Here is a 22,851-nt window from a genome sequence, read left to right as displayed (position 1 = left end):
TGACAGCTTATCAAATAAATGAATGGATATTATTTAAGTTATTCTATTATGTGAGAAGAAAAACACTACAGAGTGATATAAGACCTGGGACTAGCACATGCATGTAATCAGTCAATTATTCAGATTAGTAGCCAATATATATATATATATATATATATACCCCAGCCCCTATATATATATATATATCTATATATATATATATATATATATATATATATATACTATATATATATATTTTTTACTATATTTATATACATATATTACCACAGACTTATCTGCTTGATTCTGATTGGTCAATTGCAGAATTCTAAGAATGGTGCAAATGACCAGTCAGAATCAAGCAGAAATATCACGCCCATGTAAACTTAACATGTGGCTCCTCAAATGTTTGACCAAAGTGGATTTTCAGCTTTTTATAAATAAATTAATAATAACAATAATAATAATAAAATACCCTCAAGAAGTTACAGATTTATTGTAGAAAAAACAATTGGTGCTGCAAATTGGTCATGAAATGTTCTGCTTTGAATCCAAATTGTGTCATTTGTATCATTCATGCAGTTTGTGCACGTTTTACAAAATATTTGTCAATACAAGACTACCAACAAGTGTTAGCATTTGATGAGGTATTTTCTATAATTTAAAAATCAGCATTAAACTTCGATCTCCTTGCATAATATACTGTATGACAATAACACCACTAAGCTATCATGCCTTTCAATCATTTCCTGTCACCAGTGTTCACCCAAAAAAATTAATTCCTTTAAAAATTTAAATTAGGATATGGAACCCCTGGAATCAAATTTTAATGATCTTTGTTATTATTTTAATGTGTTATTTTCTTTCCTTCCATTTTCAGGCCTGCAAGGGGAGCTGACAGGTTTCCTGAAGAATGATGGCAATTTCCACATACAGTGTTACCGGCACGAGCGAGGAGAATAGCAGCAGTCGCAAGTCCACCTGTGAGTGTTTTCTGAAAAGAGAATAGAAAATACAAGAGGAGTGGGTGGTCACCGTGCTACTCGGTTTGTGTGGGTGAGTGTATGTGTGCGTCTCAGTGAGCCAGCTCCCATGCTTGGTAAAAATCACCAAATTTTTCACTTGAGTGGCTCTCTTTGGGCAGTCCTCCCCCCCCCACACCCATCGACCCCTTCAGAGTAAAATTCCTCTAGTGAGTGTGAAGACTGCACTCGCTGTGCCCCCCACTCCCCCAGCACACACCGAGGGGCATTGAAAATGCATTAACACCAAATCAATGGAAAACAGAGGAAAAAAAGCAAAAAAAAAAAAATCTCCTTAGCAACATAATCTAGATGGCCTCACTAAAGGAGAGAGGAGAGTGAAAAGAAAGGGGAAAGGGGGAAAAGAGAAAGGGGAGGGGGTAGCTGAGCGTTTAGTGCCAAATAAGAGACTGAACACTGAGAGGTCTTGCACACAGACAGCGGACAAAATGGCTCCTAATTAACACACAGACAAGAGAAAAACTGTTCCTATTTAACACCAGGGGAAAAGCGACTATATTAACACCCTCCCATTAGGGGGTAGGGGGGATGAGTGGAGGCTGGGAGGACAGGATAGACCCCTAAAAATACTCTCGAAAAGGGAACAGAGAAAGTCAGCAATAATTGATTGTGGGTTTTTTTTATTGTTTTATAACTTATCATTAATAAAATAATGATAAAGGTAATGATTTTAGACAGAACTGATAAATTGCAATAACAAAGTTAAAAAAAAAGTAATATTCTAACAAAATTATTATTGTGCCTTTAAGTCCATGCACTGAAATTTATATATATGATTGATAAATGATTGATAAATTATATATTTATTTATTTTTAGTTAGTTAGTTTGTTTTTTTTGTTTGGCTTTTTTCCTGTTTTGTTATTTTAATTTCTTGTCTCAATTCAGTGTCATTCTGATTCAGTTAATACCAAATGAATTCATTATATATCAGGAAGGAAATTGAAACTCTGTTCAGTTCAGCAAATGTCCAACAAAATTTTATTTAAAAATCTCTCAAGCCATGAGACCAGCCACCATGTTGCTCCCTAATGGACAAGGCAGAGAGTGAAAGACAGAAGGTAGATCCATTATTTTGATTGGTGACGGATACAAAAGCTATACTCTGTGGAAAGAAAAGGAAGGATGTATTCCGCAAATGTAGGTATTCCCAATTCAATTAGTTTGGTGGTGGACACTGGTTACCAGTCTCTATGTAAATGACCTTTAACCTCTACTACATGATCTTGTCAATGGTGGGAGGGTTAGACTTAATTAGGAGGTCATTAAAACCTCAACCCATCAACCCTATAACCTCCAAAACTACACACACACATCCTAACAACTGACCCAATGATCCAATTAACAAAACCACACAAATAAACCAATAAAATTCTTTCCGTTTCAGAGTTTCATTGCGTCTGCACAGATCAGATTCGAGATCTAATACCAATAAGTGAAGATTAATTTGATGGTATTATTTCACTTCAGTTGCTTGAATCATGTTGTTAAATGATGAAGTAACATGTCATTGATTGATGAAGTGGAATCATGCAAACTGAAATGTCGAACTAGAATCATATTTTTAAAAGGGAAAAACACATATTTTCCAGCTGAGTGTTTCTGGAGTGTTCGGCCCATTATTTTCTAGGCTGCATTAAATTACTGTAGCCAAATGTGTTCCCATGCCCTCTGCCAAGCTGAAGTAGGATAAAATGAAGAATAAATTTGCACGTTTAGCATAAGAAGCTTTATAAACCTTTATGTGCATGTTTGTAGAGAAAATGATAAAAGTTGGGCAACAAAATTTTGGGTTAATGGGAAAAGTGATGGTGTTCAGGTGAAGATTTCCTGGCTCTCACCGAATGGGAATCTGGCACTAAGAGGGCCCATCTAAAGACTGAAAGATTGAGATAAAACAAGGGAGACTGAATGAGAAGAAGAGAATAAGTGAGAGCCGACAACTTCATCTACAGAGGCATTAACAAAGACAGTACAAAGAAGAAGGAGAGAAAAAGGGAGAGAGAAAAGGGCCAGAGGTTAGCTAAGACAGAGAGAGATGGAAAAACAGCGAGAGAGAGACAAGGCGTAAAAGAGGGAGAAAAGAGAGCGACTGATGTAGATAAACAGTGAAGAAAAGGGAGAGGAAAAAGAGATTAATAAAGAGGCAGAAGTGGAGAAAAATAAAACTGAGGGAGAAAGAAGGGACTCCAGTGACTCTCTTTGTCCCAATCGCCGATTTCACACCGACACAAAGGGCTCGGTGGACGTTTCATCCTTTCATTAACGTTTCTCTGGCGTTTATTCAGCGTTAGTCTGTGACGTTATGAAGTCAGCCCCATTCAGGCCACATTATAAATCACCTCCGCCGCTGCAGAGCGTGGCCAATCGGCCAATTACGCAGTGTGGCCGCCCCTGAACACGCAGGACAATGGCATCACAAGGCCAATAAACAAGCCTCTAATAGGGCGGCGGGGAAACGCGCCCAAAACAGGCCCCAACCGCCCGCCGCACGCACGTATTCCATCATCCCCATGCCCTCGCATTTCCTCCTGCTAACGCTAGCGCACACACACAGCTGTGGAGGGAGCGAGGCAGGGGCAGAAGGGTAGCACTGGCACACCGAGAGAAAAATGACCCAGCGCCAGTGCACCATGCAAACCCCCCCATGGCCCTTTTCAGGCTGGGAGCCAGAACAAAAGCATACTGTTGCCATACTGTGACGTTCATGCTAGCCAGTTAGCACAGCTGCAAGAGCTCACCTTGCGCTAGCGACTATTGTTGTCCTGTTTTAGAGCCTCTTCCATCCATCTTCTGGACTGGATGAGACAAATACAGACAGAAAGAGTGAGAGCTCGGCTGAGAGAAAGTGGTCGGGTGATGCAGCTGCAGAGTGAATGAATGCGGGCGTAAGGTGAAAAGGGGAAGACTGGAGAGACAGAGAGAGAGGTGTCAATGTAACAGACCACAGGGTGGTCCCACCCACTCACTTACAGAGCAGCTGCACAGCAGTTAAACAGTAACCAGAGAGATTAACTGGCCGGCGATGTTTATTATTTTTCATCTTTTAAGATTAAAAAAAAAAAAAAACTTTGAAACAAGGTAAGCTGAAATTACAGCTTTTTTATTTTTATTTTTTTACTCACAGACAAAAATCCTTGTCTCTAGTTTTCTTTAGAGAAAAACAAAAAGAGGTTTCGGTGAGGCACTTACAATGGAAGTGAGTGGGGCCAATTTTTGGAGGATTTAAAAGCAAAAAATGTGAAGCTTATAATTATATAATAAAATCATAAATATTTATTTATTTATTTATTATAATTAAATGATTATAATTATTTATATGATTAATAAAAATAAATTTATAATAATTAATCATTAATAATTACAGAGTAAAACCACATTAATTATTTTGTTTAAAGGGCCATTCACTCTAATAACTATAACTATATAATAACTATATTAGCCTCCACACCAATGGACAATAACATTCTGTTTATCATAAGGGTGCACTGCAGTTTTATTGTCTACCACTTTAAATGTTGTATATATACTATACCATGTATACTGTGTGAACAGGCCTGAGATATTTGTATTATTTGAGCTGTATCGTGTAAATCATCATTTATACAGTTGTTTTAGGGTTTATGGTGTTCTGTTTCATTGTCAAAGTTTAATATAATTTTACACAAAAAAGGTTACAAAGTGATTTTTTCACACCACATTTTTTTTTTTACATCTTGTGGCTATACTAGTAAAAACAGTAAGTATTTAAATGTTTATGGATTTGCCTCATTTTACAATGAAAATAACTCACCATAACCCAGTTTTTTGCTTCTTTTTTTTTAAAGAAAAGGAGGGACACGTGGATACTTAAATATTTATTTAAATATAGTTATATATATATATATATATATATATATATATATATATATATATATATATATATTTTTTTTTTTTTTTTTTTTTTTTTTTTTTTTTTTTTTTTGTGGTAATCAACATTACACCACAAATGCTGTCACTAAAGCTTAACTTCTATTGAACTTTGAATATTTCATTAAATATGAATGAAAGCGCAGGGGTGCTCGCTGTTGGCCCAGCTGGAACTGGCGAAGTTAGAGACATCTGCACTATACACTATCCTCATGAACCCTCCCCGTTGTACCAACGACGATTGCAGAAAAACCCCACCGTCACAAATCGGCAGTGCCCTGTCCTCTTACACACATACAAACTTCATCAACGGCCCACGTACCTCTGTGAATGCTCCCTCTCTAGATGCTTTCGCTGAAGTGTCTGCAGCTGCTAAGAGAATGTTAGTGTCATCTATTGGTTGAGTGAGTCTAATAGCACTTGGTACTATGACACTAAATACCCCTCGCACAATTCTACCTTATTCATTAAAAAGACCCTAGGCACGTTACTAACCCACTAAATATATCTGCCACAATGCCACTTGCACATGAAATTTCCACGAAACAAAAACACTTGTGCACAAAAATCTTTCCAATGAATTTCCAAAATCCCCACTCGATTAAATCACCCTGTAGGCAACACCAGCAAAAAACAATAAAACTTCACCTTCTTAGATCTCTAGGCTCCAGCCATCCATTGTGTCTGCACCAACATTTAACTTTTTTTATTTATTTATTATTATTATTATTTTTAAATAAAGCCATTTGTTGAGGTAAAGTATTGTTTGAATGTGTTTGGGTGGACCTATATGCTTAACTTATTAAAAAATATATACTGAAAAAGTAATTAAGATAAAAATAGATGTGCACTAATATTAAAATATTTTGCTAAAATCAATGACTGAGCCAGTTAATTATTTTCATGTCGTAACTGATGACCAATAAATTACCTATCATTATTTTTTTTTTTTTAATTCATATTTATTTTCATATTTTCTTTTTAAAAATCTTTGCTATACTCTGTTTTTTTATTGTTATTTGATTTATTATTATTTTTATTATTATTTAATTTTTAGGCAGTGTTTAATTCTTTGTTGTTGTCACGGTTATGGACTTCTGTTTCGTCTGTGTTTTCCTTATTTGGTCATGTTCCGTTCCTCGTTCTGTCTTTTGATTACTCCCCACCTGTTTTCACTCCTCTGATTGCCTTCCTCGTGTTTATAAGCCCTGTTTGTTTAGTTCCTCCGGGTCCGCTATTGTTTATTATTGAGTGTTTAGTGTTATAGGTGATGTTGGATTGTTGACCTGTTGACCTGTTCCTCTTGAGATTTACCTGGATTATTAAATAATACCCTGTTATACCTTCTTCTTCGAGAGCTTTACTCAGCACGCCAGCCCGGGTGTGACAGAATAGCGGACCGTTACAGTTTAGCGGCGTTTTTTCTTTTCATGTTTTTTTTTTTTTTGTTTGTTTTGCCCCCTCTCGGAATGGAGATCCCAGCCGTCCGACTCCTATGCCTGGAGCAACTGGACCCGTTCGCTGGAGGACCATACCAGGGACTTTTTTACGATCTGGCGTGCCTTACAGACTTCCCGGACCGCTCGCTCTGTGCGTTTTACTATGCTGGCCTGAGCGAGCGGTTGGTGTAAGGCACGCCTCCCAGCGAACGGTCCCAGAGAGGATTTCGCCGCGTTCGTGGGGGTGGGTGCTGGAGCAAAACGGAGCTCCGTTCACCGTCTGCCCCGCTGAGGAGGAGATCTCCAGCCCCACTCCCGACCCAGAGACCAGCCAGCCATCACCCCGCTGCACGGAGCTAGAGACCGCCGCAGAGCCCGAGCCTATCGCCGACAGGGAGGAGGAACTCGAGAGCGCGACTGACCAGGTGTGTGAGCCGGCAACCCCGTGCGTCGTGGGACGATTGGTGGAGATCGAGGGCGTGGAGGAGCGCCCCGCCCACACTCCTGCGACTGAGGGTGAGCTGCATGCGGTTTCTGGGAAGTATACAGAAAAACTTATGGATCTAATAGACTGGTTTGGGGAGGTTATTCCTGATCCTTCTGTTTCTCCGCTGGTTCCGTCCAGCCCTGACCCTCCTGTTTCTCCGCTGGTTCCGCCCAGCCCTGATTCTCCTGTTTTTCCGCTGGTTCTGTCCAGCCCTGATCCTTCTGTGTTCCCTCCCATCCTCCCTCTCCCGCCTCCTCTTCAACCTGTCAGTTTCTCTGCTCTTCCGCTGGTTCCGCCCAGCCTCGACCCTTCTGTTTCTCCGCTGGTTCCGCCCAGTCCAGATCCTTCTGTCTTTCCTCCCATCCTCCCTCTCTCATCTCGTCCTAGACCAGCCAGTTCCTCGTCCTCATCCCCGCTGGTGCCAGTCAGTCCCGCAGCTCACCCTCAGTCCGCGCCATCTGGGCGCGGAGTTTCGCCGCAGGACTTCCAGTCACCACCTCCACCTGGGCGTGTGGATTCCCTGTCTCCGCCTCCAGCCTCCGAATCCTGGACTCCTCCTCGGTCCTTCGACCCGGCGGCTCCGCCTTGGCTCCTAGCTCCCTCGTCTCCACCGTGGCCCGGCATCCCACCTGCTCCACCGGGCTCCCTCGTCCCTCCGGCTCCACCTTGGTCAGTCGTCGACCATCCGCCGCCTCGGGACTCCATTCCTCTGGCTTCGCCTCGTCGCTCCATCCCTCCGGCTCTGTCAGGCTCCTCCTTCCCTTCGGCTCCACCCCCATCCTCAGTCACTCCGGCTCCGCAGCGGTCTTCCGGTGCCCCGTCTCCGCCTTGGTCGCCTGAGCCTTCTGCTCCGCCTTGGCCCTCCGGATCCTCGGGGTCACCCTGGCTCTGCGGTTGCTCGGCTCCGTCTTGGACTCCTCTGCCATCGGCTCAGTCTCCGTCAGTCGGCCCCCTGGTGTTGTCGGCCCCTCCTCCACCATGGCTCCTCCCACCGTCGACTCCACCATGGGCCGCTTTCCTGGCTGGCCTCTGGATACCCATCTGGCTCCTCCTGCTCCGGGCTCCACCCTGGCTCCTCCCCCCGTCCACTCCACCCTGGTTCGATGCTCTGTGTCTTCTCCGTCGCCTGCCCCTTGCCTGCCCCTCGCCCACCTCCTGAACCCCACCCTCCCCTCCTCTGAACACTTTCTGTCGGTGCGTGGACGCACCGTTCCGGGAGGGGGCGAACTGTCACGGTTATGGACTTCTGTTTCGTCTGTGTGTTTTCCTTATTTGGTCATGTTCCGTTCCTCGTTCTGTCTTTTGATTACTCCCCACCTGTTTTCACTCCTCTGATTGCCTTCCTCGTGTTTATAAGCCCTGTTTGTTTAGTTCTTCCGGGTCCGCTATTGTTTATTATTGAGTGTTTAGTTAAAAACCTGATATACGATTGTTGACCTGTTCATGTTGAGATTTACCTGGATTATTAAATAATACCCTGTTATACCTTCTTCTTCGAGCGCTTTACTCAGCACGCCAGCCCGGGTGTGACAGTTGTCTAAACTTATTTTATTGTTGTACTTAACATAAATAAATTAAAAATCAAAAACAAACTTGAAATTAATCCTTTTAAATGCTACAAGTGAATATAATCATTAGCATTATAATGTACATTATCAAAATGCTATTAATTTTGAGATTTTCTAAAGATTACATTTCACAGTGTTATTAAATAGTTGGAATTTTTAAAGATTAACTTTAAGTTAGCATTAGATGACAGCAAAGGTAATCTTAATATAAAAAATAGTGGAAATGAACAGCACAATTAAATGTCCTATATTAAATATGCGCATTAAAAAAAAAAAATTAAAATTGACAGATAATTGAAATGGTATCGATATATTGTGTGTCCCTAAACAAAAACGTAACAATTATTATCAGATCACTGGTTGTAAATGTGGCATTTTGGACACAATCACATAGAGACATTTCCCAACTCTTCTGTTTTGCTCTGTCTGTTTCTGTCTTTGTCTTTCTAACCCATGTCCCATTTACAAACACATTTCAGCAGGGCAACTTGATTACCATTCAGGTGGACGTCTGGCTACAGCGTGTACTTGTTGGAAGAGCTCTTTGGAGTTGCTTGGAGAAGTGTGTGTGTGTGTGTGTGTGTGTTTGTGTGGTTGGAGGGGGTGGTGGTGCTGAGGGATCGATTTGATTCTAATCGGACCATGAAAAGAACATGATCTAACTGCTTTCAGCTGGGAGTACATTTGGGCCCTCTCCACTATTTGCTCTCCCTCTCTACTCCCCTTTTCCTTTCTTTGACGCGCTCTCTCGCTCTGTCTCTCGCTCTTTGACACACAATGTCTCTGGCCGATTCAAAAAGCCTTGAATGTCTCATTAATGACTTTGTGAATACTGGGGTAGAGAGATTTGAGGATGGACGTGGGGCGGGAGGGAGAAAAAAACAGGGGTGGAAAGAAAAGGGTGGAGAAAGCGTAAAAAATTCCACGGTTGTTTAAAAGGCTGGCCGAGATCTTTGCCATGGATTATCATGACAGCATTTTAGAGGCTCAGTGGGGTTGACCCCTTTGAATGCCTGTGTATTCGGCCGGATAGACACTCATTGGCTTTAACTGGGCTCACTGACTCTGAAAGTTTGTCTTCTTTCTGCATTCTCCTCCTCTGTCCCGTCTTAGTATTTGTAGTCTTTTTTGTGTGTCGGTCTCTCAGATTTTATATCCCCATTTCCATCTTCCATTGTCTCTCTCTCTCTCTCTCTCTCTCTGCCTCCCTGTCGGTGACATCATTTATCCATAGTTCACTCCCGTCCTTCCATCCACTTGTCATTGGGTGAAAAATATCTCCTCACTAGGTGATTCTCTCTCTCGGGATAAATCTGTTAAAGTTCCCTCTGCTTTTCAGATGATCCTGTCATCAGGATATTTAACACAACACTGAAGGCCATAAGTCAGAAGCCAAAGGTCAAAGGTCAAGGTGGTCCTGAGGCTCTCTTTTTCTGAATTTCTATTTTATTTTACTTTTTTTCCATTAATGCTTCACACATGGTTATAGTAGAGACAAACGGTAAGAAGTGAATTATTTTCATGCCCCAAGTCAAATCAGATATGCAATTCAAGTCTCTCCACAAAATACACATGCTTCTAATAAATTACAGAAATAAATAGCCAGTTTTAAAGGAGCCATGTGTAATGTCTGGCAAAAAAATCAAGTCATACTCCACACATTCCATATCAGATGGGGGCAGTATGCCTCAAAGTGAATTGGTCTACTCTAGAGTAACAAACGAGAAACGGCATAGTCTCTATGCTCCGCCCCTACCTTCACAACAACCCTAGAGCCATAGCCGAAGCCTAAGAGGACGTTTTGCCTCTAGAGGAACGTTGGGTGATGTCAAGTGATTTTGAAACATGACATCTTCAAGCTACTCCCCTTCACCTTTACCAGTGAATATGTTCATATTCGTTTTGTTCATATTACATTTTGAGTTGTATATAAACATTATTTGAATTAAATTAATTTGACAGACAGCATTCTGTCAACATCATTGGTCAACATCAGACAGCTGATGTTGACCAAGCTAGCGCCAACCAACGTAACCAGAGCTGCCAACTCTCAAGCATTCACCGTGAGACACACGCAATTGACTCTTTTCACACGCTTTCAAAAACTTGACCGCTCTGAATATAGTGAGTGAGTGCTCGCGCGGCCGGGGTGCTCTCTCTCTCTCTCTCTCTCTCTCTCTCTCTCTCTCGGGTTCATTATCATCGAAGACATTTCAAGCTTCTTAGGTAATGTTACATTTTAGCATCAGCTTGGTAGAGACGGGCTTTGGTAGATAACAGGTGAAAACCGGATCGGATCTGTGGGTAAGTTATAGCTAGCTAATTATCAAACGCACCGCTACGGTTAGCCATCGCTAACATTAGCACGTTTATCGAACAGCCTTCGATACATTTCTATGTTATAACTTCCCGAAAAAAAATACGCAAACATATAAAACAAACTTATAGCGAAATACTAACAGCATCTTACTTACCAATCCAAAAGAAATGTTGCAAGTTCGGAGTCGAACCTCATTTCTTTCAAGTCCATCAGTTGTCTCCAGCGATGGAAAGCAGTGCCGATGTTTACTCTGTTTCGGCTCCTTTTCTTATCGGATTTGATTTGTGATATCCGAGCGCGGTTATTTCCCTGTAGCGGGTGGTGGTGGTAGGTGTCTCTTGCCAAGGACTTCTGCCATCCTTCCGCTCTCTTCCCTGAACTGAAATGAAGTAGTGGGCTGTACCTTCCACACGATTGACATCAGGTTCAAGTACGCCCACAAGCCGTGCGAGTTATTCAAGTATAGGTCTCTGCAGGAAAGTAATGGGAGTTACCAGATCAGGGTTTTTTTAGACCATGATACCTGATTGGCTGACGTCATAGTGATGGTAGGTTTAGGGGTGGGGTAAGGTAAGGGGGATCTTTTTGATTGCATGATTTAAAAACACCCAGCAGTTTGAAAACACCCACAAGGTCATAAACGCCCACTTTTGCTCTGCAGTGACCTAAGTCTCGAGTTATTCGTGTATTGCAGGTTGGCTGGTGGGTATATTGCCCGCATACCGCCTCCCATGGCCGAAACTGGTATTACGACACCTGTCGGGCCATGGCTAGTAATGCTAATGCTAATTAAGGTTGATATCTCTGCAGCACTATAACTTGACATTTTTTTTTAATGACATCATCGCCCTTATTTCTTCTCATTCTTTTGATGCGTGTAGGTCATTTTTTGGATATTTTTACCTCAATTTTTACACATGGCACCTTAAAATAAATATAAATATTAAAATCTATAATTATAATAATAATAATATAATAATATCCATTTAGTTTTTGTCTCCTGAAAATTTCTGAAATATTCAAGACAAAAGTATTCAAGGGTGTATGGATTAAGTTTGTTGTACTTCCTAATTTATTAATTTATTTGTCTGTTTGTTTGTTTAATAGGAACAACAATATAAAGTTTTATTTTATTGTATTATTATTATTAATGATATCATTATTCCTAACTCCTAAAAATTTTAATTATTCATAAACTACACTAAAAACTTAAATTCTTCACTTACTTACATTTCTTTCTTTCCTTCCTTCCTTCATACAACATAGAACATTATATCTTAAATAGATTACATTATACATTAAAATACATTATACACACACAGGTAAAATGTATTTACTAACTATTGAAGTAACTAATTCTTTACAACAATAATGATTTGGCTCAATGATTTGGCTCAATAACCTAATACACACTCCACTCTCATATACTATAAGAAAAAACTGTCAATATATCAATAGAAAAAACACAACATACATAAGAACAAATTAAAGACACAGCGACAAATGAAAGAGACAGAGATAGAGATGGAGGAGACTCAAGCAGGTGCTGCGAAGCCCTCACACGTGCATCCACATTAGTCTGCTTGACTTGAACAAGAGTCGCTGCAACGAGCAGGTGAGGGGATACAAATTCTAGTGGGAAAGAGTGGGACTTCATCTCGCTTGCTTGCATACAAATTTCAGACACCTACCCCCAAAACACTCACACACACACACAGACAGACACAAATGTACTAAGGCAACACAAAGATGCAGCCACACTTGAAAGTCTCTTCAGCTCTAGTTAAACAGGACAGAGTGCGAGAGAGAGGGGCACAGCACAGCCCTTTCAGATCTACCCACTCCTCTCTGTACATGCACAACATTAAGGTCCTCTGGGCTATTTATGACACAAGGAAGCACAAAACTGCCACAATTAATGAAACACAGGGAAAACACCTTATCCTGAGGTGGCTGAAACACTGCTGGAAGCTTTCCAAACAGAATTAAAAGGCTTTCTTATCCTCAATCTCGTATTTGAGACCTAAAAGAGTTGTGATAATTCAATTAGTCCTTTTTTCATCCTGCTACATGAAGTGCACCCCAGACTGTAGAGTGCTTTTCCCCACACAAATTAATTGGGCCGCCACAACAATCACAACTTTTATAGGAGTATTCAGATTGTTTTAGTGCATTTTAGCGTGGCTTGAATGGATACTTGTAGCATAACATGGTTGCGTGTGTTGAGGTGTAGTGTGGGTGAATGTTGCATTGGAAAAGCACAAAGTGGGAGATGAAAGTGTTTTCTAAATATTAGTCTTTTTGCGATATGTGCATGTTAGCTAACAGTTTACACACTGATCAAAAGATTGTTGGTAGCCTTATAGGGAAGTTTGAAAGTTAACCATTTAACACTGGAATGATGAACATCCGATCAAGTTACGGTCGGTCACAAATCATGTACATTAAATCTTCAAAGTTTTGATGTAATGGTGACTATTTTTTCTTCAATATTGTGATATACATTCAGGTGAAATGGTTTGTCTAAAAAGAAAAAAAAATGTAGGGTGGGGGTTTTATTAATCAGTTGTTGATTAGTTGTTGAAGGCAAATAAACATGAGTTAGCAGAGAAAGGGGCGGGGCTTAAACAGACTGAATGATTGGAGAAGTCCTGCATAAGTCACCAGAGGGAAGTCTGTCATTTCACAGAAGTTAAATTTAGCATAATTTGATTGAAAAAAAAAGAAAGAAACATATTAATGAATTGTGTACAATAAATTAAATAACATGCATTTAGAAAATAAACAGTTAAAAATAAATATTATTGGTTCATTTAAGATCAGCTCAAGTAACTATATTATAGATGTAAAATAAATATTTGAGCTGTAAAGCTATTTCTCATCATTTTCATGGTCAGTTTAGGGTTTATGTCACTACATTGTCATGGCAACAAAGTTGTGAAATAATATATTACATTACGCAAATACACACACACACACACAAATGTCAATAAGCTGTTTTTCACACAAAAAGTATGTTACATACATGTTGTTTACATCTTATGGCTATACTCCCAAAACTATGAGAAACAATGAGTGCCTGACTGCCTCCAAAATGTTTGCTTATTTTTTGAGAAAACAAGGGACAAGTTATTAATTAATTAATTAATTAATTTATTTATTTATTTATTTATTTATTTATTCATTCATTCATTCATTCATTCATATTATTATTAGCAAATGCGTTCGACTGACCTCAACTGCAATGTTTCTTTAATATTAAGTCTATTTTAGAAGAAGGAAAATTCCAATCCAAACTTTGTTTTTCTTTGATAGTATCAGGTTAAGTCAGGTCTTTCATCCAGTTATGCCTCTGTTGCATTAGAGTTATAACTGTTGCTTTGGTATCTAACAATCTCCTACATATGCATCTACTCCTATTTGTGAAATTTATGCAACCATGTGTTTTGGAAAATCGGTCACGAGAATGCATCAAATGAATAAACCGATAGTTTTGAGGGTAAAATCTGTAATCTAGGTGGCATTAAGATGTCTGAGTGCAGCTCTAGAGTAATTATTACTGTATTGAGCACACCTTGCTGAAAACACAAGCACTTGAGTAACTTACCCTAGATTTGACTTATTATCCTGCACAGCTCAATTAATTCCAGAACTACTTATCCTGGCTTCAAAGCGACACACAGGTTACTAGTGTAGGCTGATATTTACATAAACACAGAGAACCTCAAATGACTCAATAAGCAGTTTAACCCACTGATGTACGATAGGCCAGGCTAACCTTTTGAACTGGATTAAACAGAACTCTGTTTGTAAAGCGCCACACTGCTGCAAAAATATGTTTTCATTATTTGAACATGAGGATATATAAGAGAGGGTTTATTAGAAAAGATATCTGAAGCAAAAAATTATAGGTGAAAAGAAAGTGCAAAGATATTTAAGGTGAATTAGGTTGATTTTCCATTTAGTTTAACACGATTAACATGTAAGACATTAAAATTCAGGATATTACAATTCTGACTGATACTGATTAGCCAATAATTATATTTTGTATTTTGGGCTTAAAACTGATAAATCGCCTGCATTAAAATTCTGTACTATTTTGTCTTAATAAATAAAACACGCAAAAAAATGAAATCAGTCATTTTAATGCTGCAAGTAAATTTAATCATCACTATACTACTGTATGTACATTATGAAAAATGTGTTCAAGATTACTTTTAACAGTGGTATTAAATATTAAAAACTCTTAAGGATTTGTTTTGCATGTACATTCCATGTCATGAATGTCAGTGCAACAGAGGTATGTTTTCCTAAGCATTTGTTAAGAGGATTAAGGGGGTTTTGGTGGTGCTAGCAATACATAGAGTGCACAGTTTTATAACAGTACCAAAAATAAACACAAACAAGCAAGAAAGTACTGACATTCAGAGACTGACAAAACAAAATGATGCTCCTCCTGATGACCTCTTCTCTCAAAATAATCTCTAAAAATCATCCTCATAACTAACACAGTAAGAGACCACAGCAGATAATGTCTGAAAATGGCAGAATACACTCATTTATAACGTGTGCCCGGTTCATCCAGAAAGGAAGTGATGGGGGGAAAGAGAATGTGAGAGAGGGAAGGGTAGATGGCAGTCATTAAAGTCAACTAGTGCTCTCTAGTAAGAGGACAATATGGGGAGAGTGGTGTGTGTTTGTGGGGGGGGGGGGGGGTGCGCATAACAATGACGTGCGGTAATGAGCCATGATAAACATTACTGTAATTGACAGAAAAACACCACACTCACACTCCAGTCACGATAGAGGCTATCAATAAAGTGTGCATCTGCTCACAAGAGAGTGAACAGAGAAAAACCCTCATCAGAATAATGAAACACAAATGAGCATCAGTGTCTGCAGAATCTGTGCTCTGATAACTTTCTAGTAGTTAATTCCTGACAATAGGAAGTATAATCCATTTCTGACAAAAGGAACAGGACTGTTCTTGATATATGTGATACATTTATTTTTGCAGTTTTTGAATTTATAAAATTAATTAAAACTTATATTATACAGATACTTCTTCACATTAAAAAATGAAAAGACCAAACAAACAAATAAACAAATAAATTTGCTAATGGAGTTAAACTGTCTTTATTAAGATCTGTGTAAACTGAATTGGTAATCTTATTTATTAAACTGGTGCATGCATTTTTTATAATCTTTAAACAGTAAACACAACTTATGTAACAAACTAGATGTCTAGTAATATTCTGATAATATTAATGATTATTAATTTATTAATTTTCATTTAATTCATAAAACTATATTTTTATTTCTTTTTTCAGGTGCATTTTACTGACAAAAAGGAAACAAATTTAGTACCTACATTAATTTAACGATTGATTCTAAATGTATGATTTTTATTATCTTGATTAAGAAAATTAAAGAAAAGGATTTCAACAACTGAACAATTTATGCTCATACAACAGATGAAACATTCTTAAACTTACAATTATTAAATTAAATTCAGATGCTAAATAAAATGAATTTAGATTTACAATTATTTAAACAAAATGGGATTAAAAATGGAAAAACATGGAATACATTTGATTATTATCATATGGTCTTATTTATCTCGGACCAGTAAACATCCATTGTGGCTAATTTACAGCACCGGACCTCCTAAATATATATATATATATTTTAAAAGAGTGGTTTGGATATAAATCTGCAGCTCTCTGTGGCCCTTTGATTAAGACCTTTACATATTTACTACATTTTATTTCAACATGTCAAGCGAAACGCAATCGGCATAAGGGCTATTTGGTCCTGCGTCTCGCCTGTTGTGGTTTAGTCATGAATGTTTGTCTAGTCGTTTGGAAGGAACTGTTGGCTATTAGAAGAGTTGTGTGCTCTAATAAGGTGATGAGAGAGAGGGTTTTTTTAATGAGGTTAGTGGCGATTCTGTGGGAAACACTGAGTTCAGCATCACTGAATCTGTCGGCATTTATCTTGTTTTGTGGCCTCTCCTAATTGCGCGCTGTTTATGAGGCTTCTCTTGCAGTCTCACCCATTCTTTGTGTGTTTATTGAGAAATAAACTCTATTAATAAATATATTTTGTCATTTACTCGCAAAGAGAAACGTTGATAATAAGCAACAGTTGCAGTTGCTGTAGAAATTCCTATGTGTGTGGCTCCGGCTCCTTTTCATAAAAATCGTATCCGTCATTAAGACATAAATTAGATTTTGACACACACAGGCAATTGAATTTAAGCCCCCCACTCAGCCCCCAAAACGATGAAATGAAGAGCAGGCCCTGCAGCTGCTATTCAGATGAAGGAGATAATTGGCAATGAAAAGTCACTGCGCTGCATTATGTTGTCTGCGGGATCATTGTTCATTTTCCCATTGCTTTTGAAGACTATATTGAAAACCCGAGTGTTTCTTTTCAGTTTTCAGTATTCACCGTGTGTTGCTTAGTTACTGGGAATGGGGGGAATCACCCACTGTATCAGTCGGGATGGGCCGCAGGCTGGCCCCTTGTGCCACAATGCAACTTTTGTGAGGAGGCGTTGACACAAATTAATGACACTTATGCAATACGGCAGTTATGGACCGCATATAGTGCATTATTGCACGGGACTGAAGGTGAGAGCTTTTGCCATGTTGACAACTGTGTTCATTTTTAACACACCACATTAGAGATACTACTCACGTAGGCTATTTGATGTAAATATAATTAATTAATAGTTAGCTAATAATAACGTAAGTGTGTGTGTGTGTGTGTTTAGAAGTAGCTTCTCCCTGTAGTTGACTTATAAACTAACTATGAAACTGCACCCATGTGTGATCCTTGAATTGAAATCCATTAAAAATGCATGAACTTTTGATTAGAATCCAACAGGTCTAAACGTTTAAGACCCATAGGAAAATATTTTATTCAGTACTGATAAAGTAACCGTTTAAGTAATGAAATGGTAAAGAATTTTGGGACATTTCAGCAGACACTGTCAATTTTTCCTGGTTTATTTCATTTTTGACACGCTATCTCACATATTTTATAATAATTTCTGTTTTATTCATACAGAACTCGTGCTGAGCACTCCACTGTGAGCAGTCCGTTTGGACCCACTTTGCACAACAGTCACAACAAATCCATTCACATCCGCTTATGCAAAACAGTTTGTGGAAGTATAAAAGGTGTTTATGAAAGTTGTCTAGTTTTAGGCTTTAGTGTTTGGCAGAAAATTACATCCAGTGGGCCATTTTCCCCAGGTGGCCTCTGCGGTTGCACAGAGAATATGTAAAATAAAAAGTAAAATAGCCATATAAGAATAGTATATAAAAGGTAGAAGACCACATCTTATTATTTATATTGAAATAAAAATAAAAATAAATTTGTTTCACTTGGCTTGGTTCCAGTACCAAACACGATGTTGTATTTATAGCGTAACGAAGACCTGAGGAAAGTAGTATTTTTAACTTAATACTTGTGTAAACTGTAATGAATTGCAAAGTAACCTTACAGTTGCCCAGGCTTCATTCAGGGCCTAGCTAGCCAACACTATAAATTACAACTGAAAGGGGTCAAAATATCGATTGGAGTCTTTACAACATTTTATCTGCAATTTTATCTGCAATATTGCGTTATTCAACCACAGTCGCTTCTCTTGGAAATAGGCACTTTGCTACGCGTTTTTTAGACTCTTCTTCTTAACCCAAGCAGACAAAGATGTATTCCTATCATCCGGAGCAGAATGAAAGGAATCAAAGGATTTTTCCCCCCTTAAATGGGCTATTTTTCCCCTTGAATTATGAAAGTAATGGCTAGGTAACACTCTGTGCACAGTACCCGACGGCTTAAGTCTTAAATCCTTCCACGTGGCCCGGCTATTCGTGGCAATTACAGCTCATTACAGACTCATAAAGGCTCTCATTTGTGGGATTACTTAATAGACAATGAAATTTTATCGTGAAGAATTATGGATGTGAAAAAAAAATAATATTGAAGACTGGACGGATCGGCGCGCGCCGCCAAATCATTCCGCTTGGGTTGTCATTCATATCTGTCCGTCTCTCTCTCCCTCTTCTCTCAAGTCTCATACGCCGTGTTTCCTCCATTACAACAATTACAGCCACAATGACAGATGTGTTTGTTTTTTCGCCTCCCCTATTCAGACCACTTTAAAGTCATATTCTACCTCGTTTAAGAATGAAACTTGCCGCTGATTTTAGCAATTAAATGCATATGAAAGAAAAGCACCCGGTAGCATCTTCTCTTGGTGATATTAACTCTAAATGCTGATATGAAATCGTCATTACGGCGCTTGAACTTTGCCCTCAATCATCATTAGCAGACTTTAAATTTTTTCATAACATCCATAAAAGCCGCCCCAAATGAGAGGTAATTTTACTATGTTTAGCATGTTATTGAAAAGCTCAGGTGTCAGGCCTGTAATTGTGTGAGCTGAGATAATTGCAGCCAACATCCACGGGCAATATAGCTCTTATAGACTGACAGGATTACTTTCACTGTAACATTCAGACAAGACTTGACGAGGTCAAGTCTCTCCCGACAGAGTAGGAGATAGAATAATGCCAGACCTGCCGTTTTGAGGAGACTTAACCTCGTCAAAGCTCGCTCGCTCGCGCCACGGGCCTCCTCGCGCAGTGTTTGGAGGTAAGAGGCGTTCGCGCGCAGATGAAAGTGGAAGCTCAACCCGCTGCTGACCCGCCGAGAGATCAAACCCGCTAATTATTGTCACAAGATGAGGGATTAACGCATTTCTGAAATAGCTGGCTGTTTATCCACTCCAAAACCTCCACAATAAACACTTTCTAATTGAATCCTAATCTCTATCAAATTGCAATTGCCCAGACTCCACTGAGAATCATAAATCTTTAATTGCCGACCCCGAGATCTTTCCAAACAGACCCGAACCAAGATTATAACATGCAGCTGATTTGCATAGAGAGTATTATTCGAGTTTTATTCGATTTTGCTCAGAGATTCAGTTGCTTTTAGTTTTTGAATCAAAGGGGTTTTTTATCATAAACGATACTTGGCAATAAGTTTGTTCATTTGAGACATATTCTAAGCGTATCCTAGATGTGCATTATAATTCATCACTGGTATACAGTGTTTCTTTTGTTAAACGGTCTATAATTTATCAAATAAATACAGTTAAATAGATGGGGAAAATGTTTATGTATCATATAGTTTTTTTGTAAACTATTAAATTTAAAGTTAGGTCAATAGGAATACCCTAATACGGTATACACATAAGAGAACCATGAGGGACGAACATGGCTTTTGGCCAATGATCTCTTGAGTTATTTGTATACTGAGGTGTAATTTGCCATGTCAAATGGAGAAAGTTACTTTAATGTCGACACAAAGACAATGTAAGCTCAGTTTATGTGAGAAATAAAGGCCTGCCTTTCTTCAACATCATCTGAAAATCTAAATAATAATGCAGTATATTAGACCAGGATTATAAAGGGATAATTGTTGATATCTCAGTAGGCGCACTTGCCAGAGCTGTTGTGCCACTTTGCCTGTCGAGAAGCGTATACCCGCGAGCTAACGAGACTGTATGGGCAAAGATTTGATTGGAGGCTCTCATGGGCATCACGTGTCTCGGGACACCAGAGGTACTAAAGCCCCTAGGCCGTGAGCGCACGTGGGTGACGTTAGGGCCGGCCCTCTCCGGGGTCCCTTTTGTTGAACTATCAAACATAAGCCAGCTCCCGAGGGCTTTAGGAACAGTGTTAAGACCACTGTGTGCTGCGCAAGTCCTTGGAGCATCGCCATCAGTGTGGTATCACTGACACCATCAGCATCGCAGACAGAAGCAATCATGTCGAGGTCTTTCTACGTAGACTCTTTGATTATCAAGGATCCCGCTCGCCCGGCTCTGAGCGAGCACACGGGACAAGACTTTCTCATCCCCATTGGCATGCACTCTCCCGGGGTGATGAGCGTCACTGCGACCGTTTGCCCGTCCCGGAAGACCGGAACCTTCTGTGTCTGTCCGCTGTGCGTAACCTCTCATATCCACTCTCCCCGCGGCGGAATCCCACTGCTGAAGGGACAGGGCTTCTCCGCCGGTGACGCAGCTTTCTGTCAGAGGGTAGCACACCAACAGAGCCCCGCGTTAGCGCACCCGGGACACGGACACGCGCCTGTCTGCACGCCCACAAGCTACAGCGTCACTGACCCTCGGAGGTATCACTGTCTGTCTCTAGGTGAGTGAGTGCGCGCGCATGCTATACACCTGTTACTCCTTATCATGAGACGCTTGACTATTTGACAGGGAAACAATTTATAGAATTCCAAAGTCTTTACGCATTTTTACCCTTTTGTATTATTTTTCTTTTTTATAAATGAACGCGTCTGACAATATTTTGCACATTTACATCTCAAATACATAGAATGATTTGTTAGGCATTCGTTTAATTATTTTGCAAAGTTGATTGTAATTGACGTAATTTTAAGAGTTTCTTTTTTCTCTCCTATAGGTGCGTCTGACAACAGCCACATACAGAACGGCAAACGGATGCGCACTGCCTTCACCAGCACTCAGCTGCTTGAATTGGAGCGCGAATTCTCATCTAACATGTACCTCTCCCGCTTACGCAGGATCGAAATAGCCACTTATTTAAATCTATCAGAGAAACAGGTGAAAATATGGTTCCAAAACCGCCGAGTTAAACACAAGAAAGAAGGCAAAGGTACGCAACGGAGTGCGCACGCAGGATGCAAATGCTCAGGCAGCCACTCACACTATCCGCGCTCAGAAGACGAAGAATCCCTGTCACCTGTGTCAGCAACAGAGGAGAAGGAGACTTCACCTATCTAGGGGCGCCGCGAACATCATAGACTTAAGTTTGGTAACTTGCATGGTACATATTACGGATCCGTTGAAACGACTGAATTTATTGGACAATGTCTTCCATATTTCCATAACCCGAAGGGTATGGAAGTTTAGCTACTACCAATTCCTCCCTATTTCCTCTCAATGTATTGTTTTACCCTGACACTCAAGTCGGGTATTTGTCCTATCTGTACGGCAAAATGTGAAATAATAGTTCAGTGATGCAAGTAAATAACGTTTTTACAGTTTAAGTGAAAACGTTTTTGAAAGGACCACGGATAATCCATGCTGTCATCCCTGTTGGATATATAGAGAAGATAAAACATTCCCTGTGTGATATTGTAAATATGCAGACTGTTAATCCAACCTGTCCTAGACTACTGAGAAACTGTGATTTTTTTTTTCACCTGAATTTTATTAAAGAAAATGTGTATATTTGTATTTATTTAAATAAAACTACTTCTGTTACTACACTCATGAGTTTTATTAATTATCCTACTGGAACAAGGCACCTATTCAAATATTACAAAAATAAAAACAAACATACATAAAACTTCATGTGGCCATTAGGATGGAGAAAGTTTGTTTGGGAAAAAAGACTGTGCCAGAATTGAGGCAACCGTAGCCTACTCAAATGTGAAATACACTCCAGTTCAACTTTTTATTTATTTCTTTATTGATGTTTGTTACATGTATAGAACTTTGGGAGACACGCTTAAGTTCTGCATTTGTTATATTATTAACACGTGAAAAATAGTTTTAAATGCGCCAAAAGCATGTGTTTTATTAAGAAAGCACTTACTTTTCAAAGAGAACACGAGAAGCTCTTTCTTTAAAAGTCTCCTGAAGTGTAACGCTATTTTTTAAAGCTTATTATTTAGCCTACATACAGATGTTTATGAAAATATGTTATTGAATTGTTAAACCTTTTGCGTATTTTTTCAGAGCCTTAATTTCAACTGGGGTTCACTTGATGTTTAAGTATCATTTAAACATAGATGCATTTTCACTTATTTTCCAGTGTTCTTCTCATATATTCCCTACTAGTGCATAGGCCACAAAAGGCTTAGGAGAGAATTTGTATCTCACGAGCCAGGTGATAGTCAATTATACGTCGAGCCTATTCTGTGTGCGCTTTTCAAGAGACGGTTGCCCCCCTGTTAAGTTAATCCGAAAGCAGTTTAATTGCAGTTTTTGTCCCACGTTGGTTGCTTATGTAGCAATTCCTTCAATACGAGCGCGGA

The 22,851-nt window shown here is 39.5% G+C and overlaps 1 protein-coding gene and 1 pseudogene across 1 annotated transcript; both read left to right on the top strand.

Annotated features, from left to right (window-relative positions):
- Positions 1 to 850: 850 nt before the first annotated feature.
- LOC109112741 overlaps positions 851 to 22,851 on the top strand; it is a 50,699-nt pseudogene continuing 28,698 nt past the window's right edge.
- LOC109113154 (GS homeobox 2-like) lies at positions 20,304 to 22,080 on the top strand. Its single transcript, XM_042777652.1, has 2 exons — positions 20,304 to 20,978; positions 21,252 to 22,080. The coding sequence occupies exons 1-2, from the start codon at positions 20,591 to 20,593 to the stop codon at positions 21,590 to 21,592; spliced, it is 729 nt and encodes a 242-aa protein (XP_042633586.1). The 5' UTR covers positions 20,304 to 20,590; the 3' UTR covers positions 21,593 to 22,080.

This window comes from Cyprinus carpio, chromosome A20 (genome assembly GCF_018340385.1).
Source record: "Cyprinus carpio isolate SPL01 chromosome A20, ASM1834038v1, whole genome shotgun sequence".
Classification (NCBI taxonomy): domain Eukaryota; kingdom Metazoa; phylum Chordata; class Actinopteri; order Cypriniformes; family Cyprinidae; genus Cyprinus; species Cyprinus carpio.
This window is presented reverse-complemented; position numbering and strand designations above follow the sequence as displayed.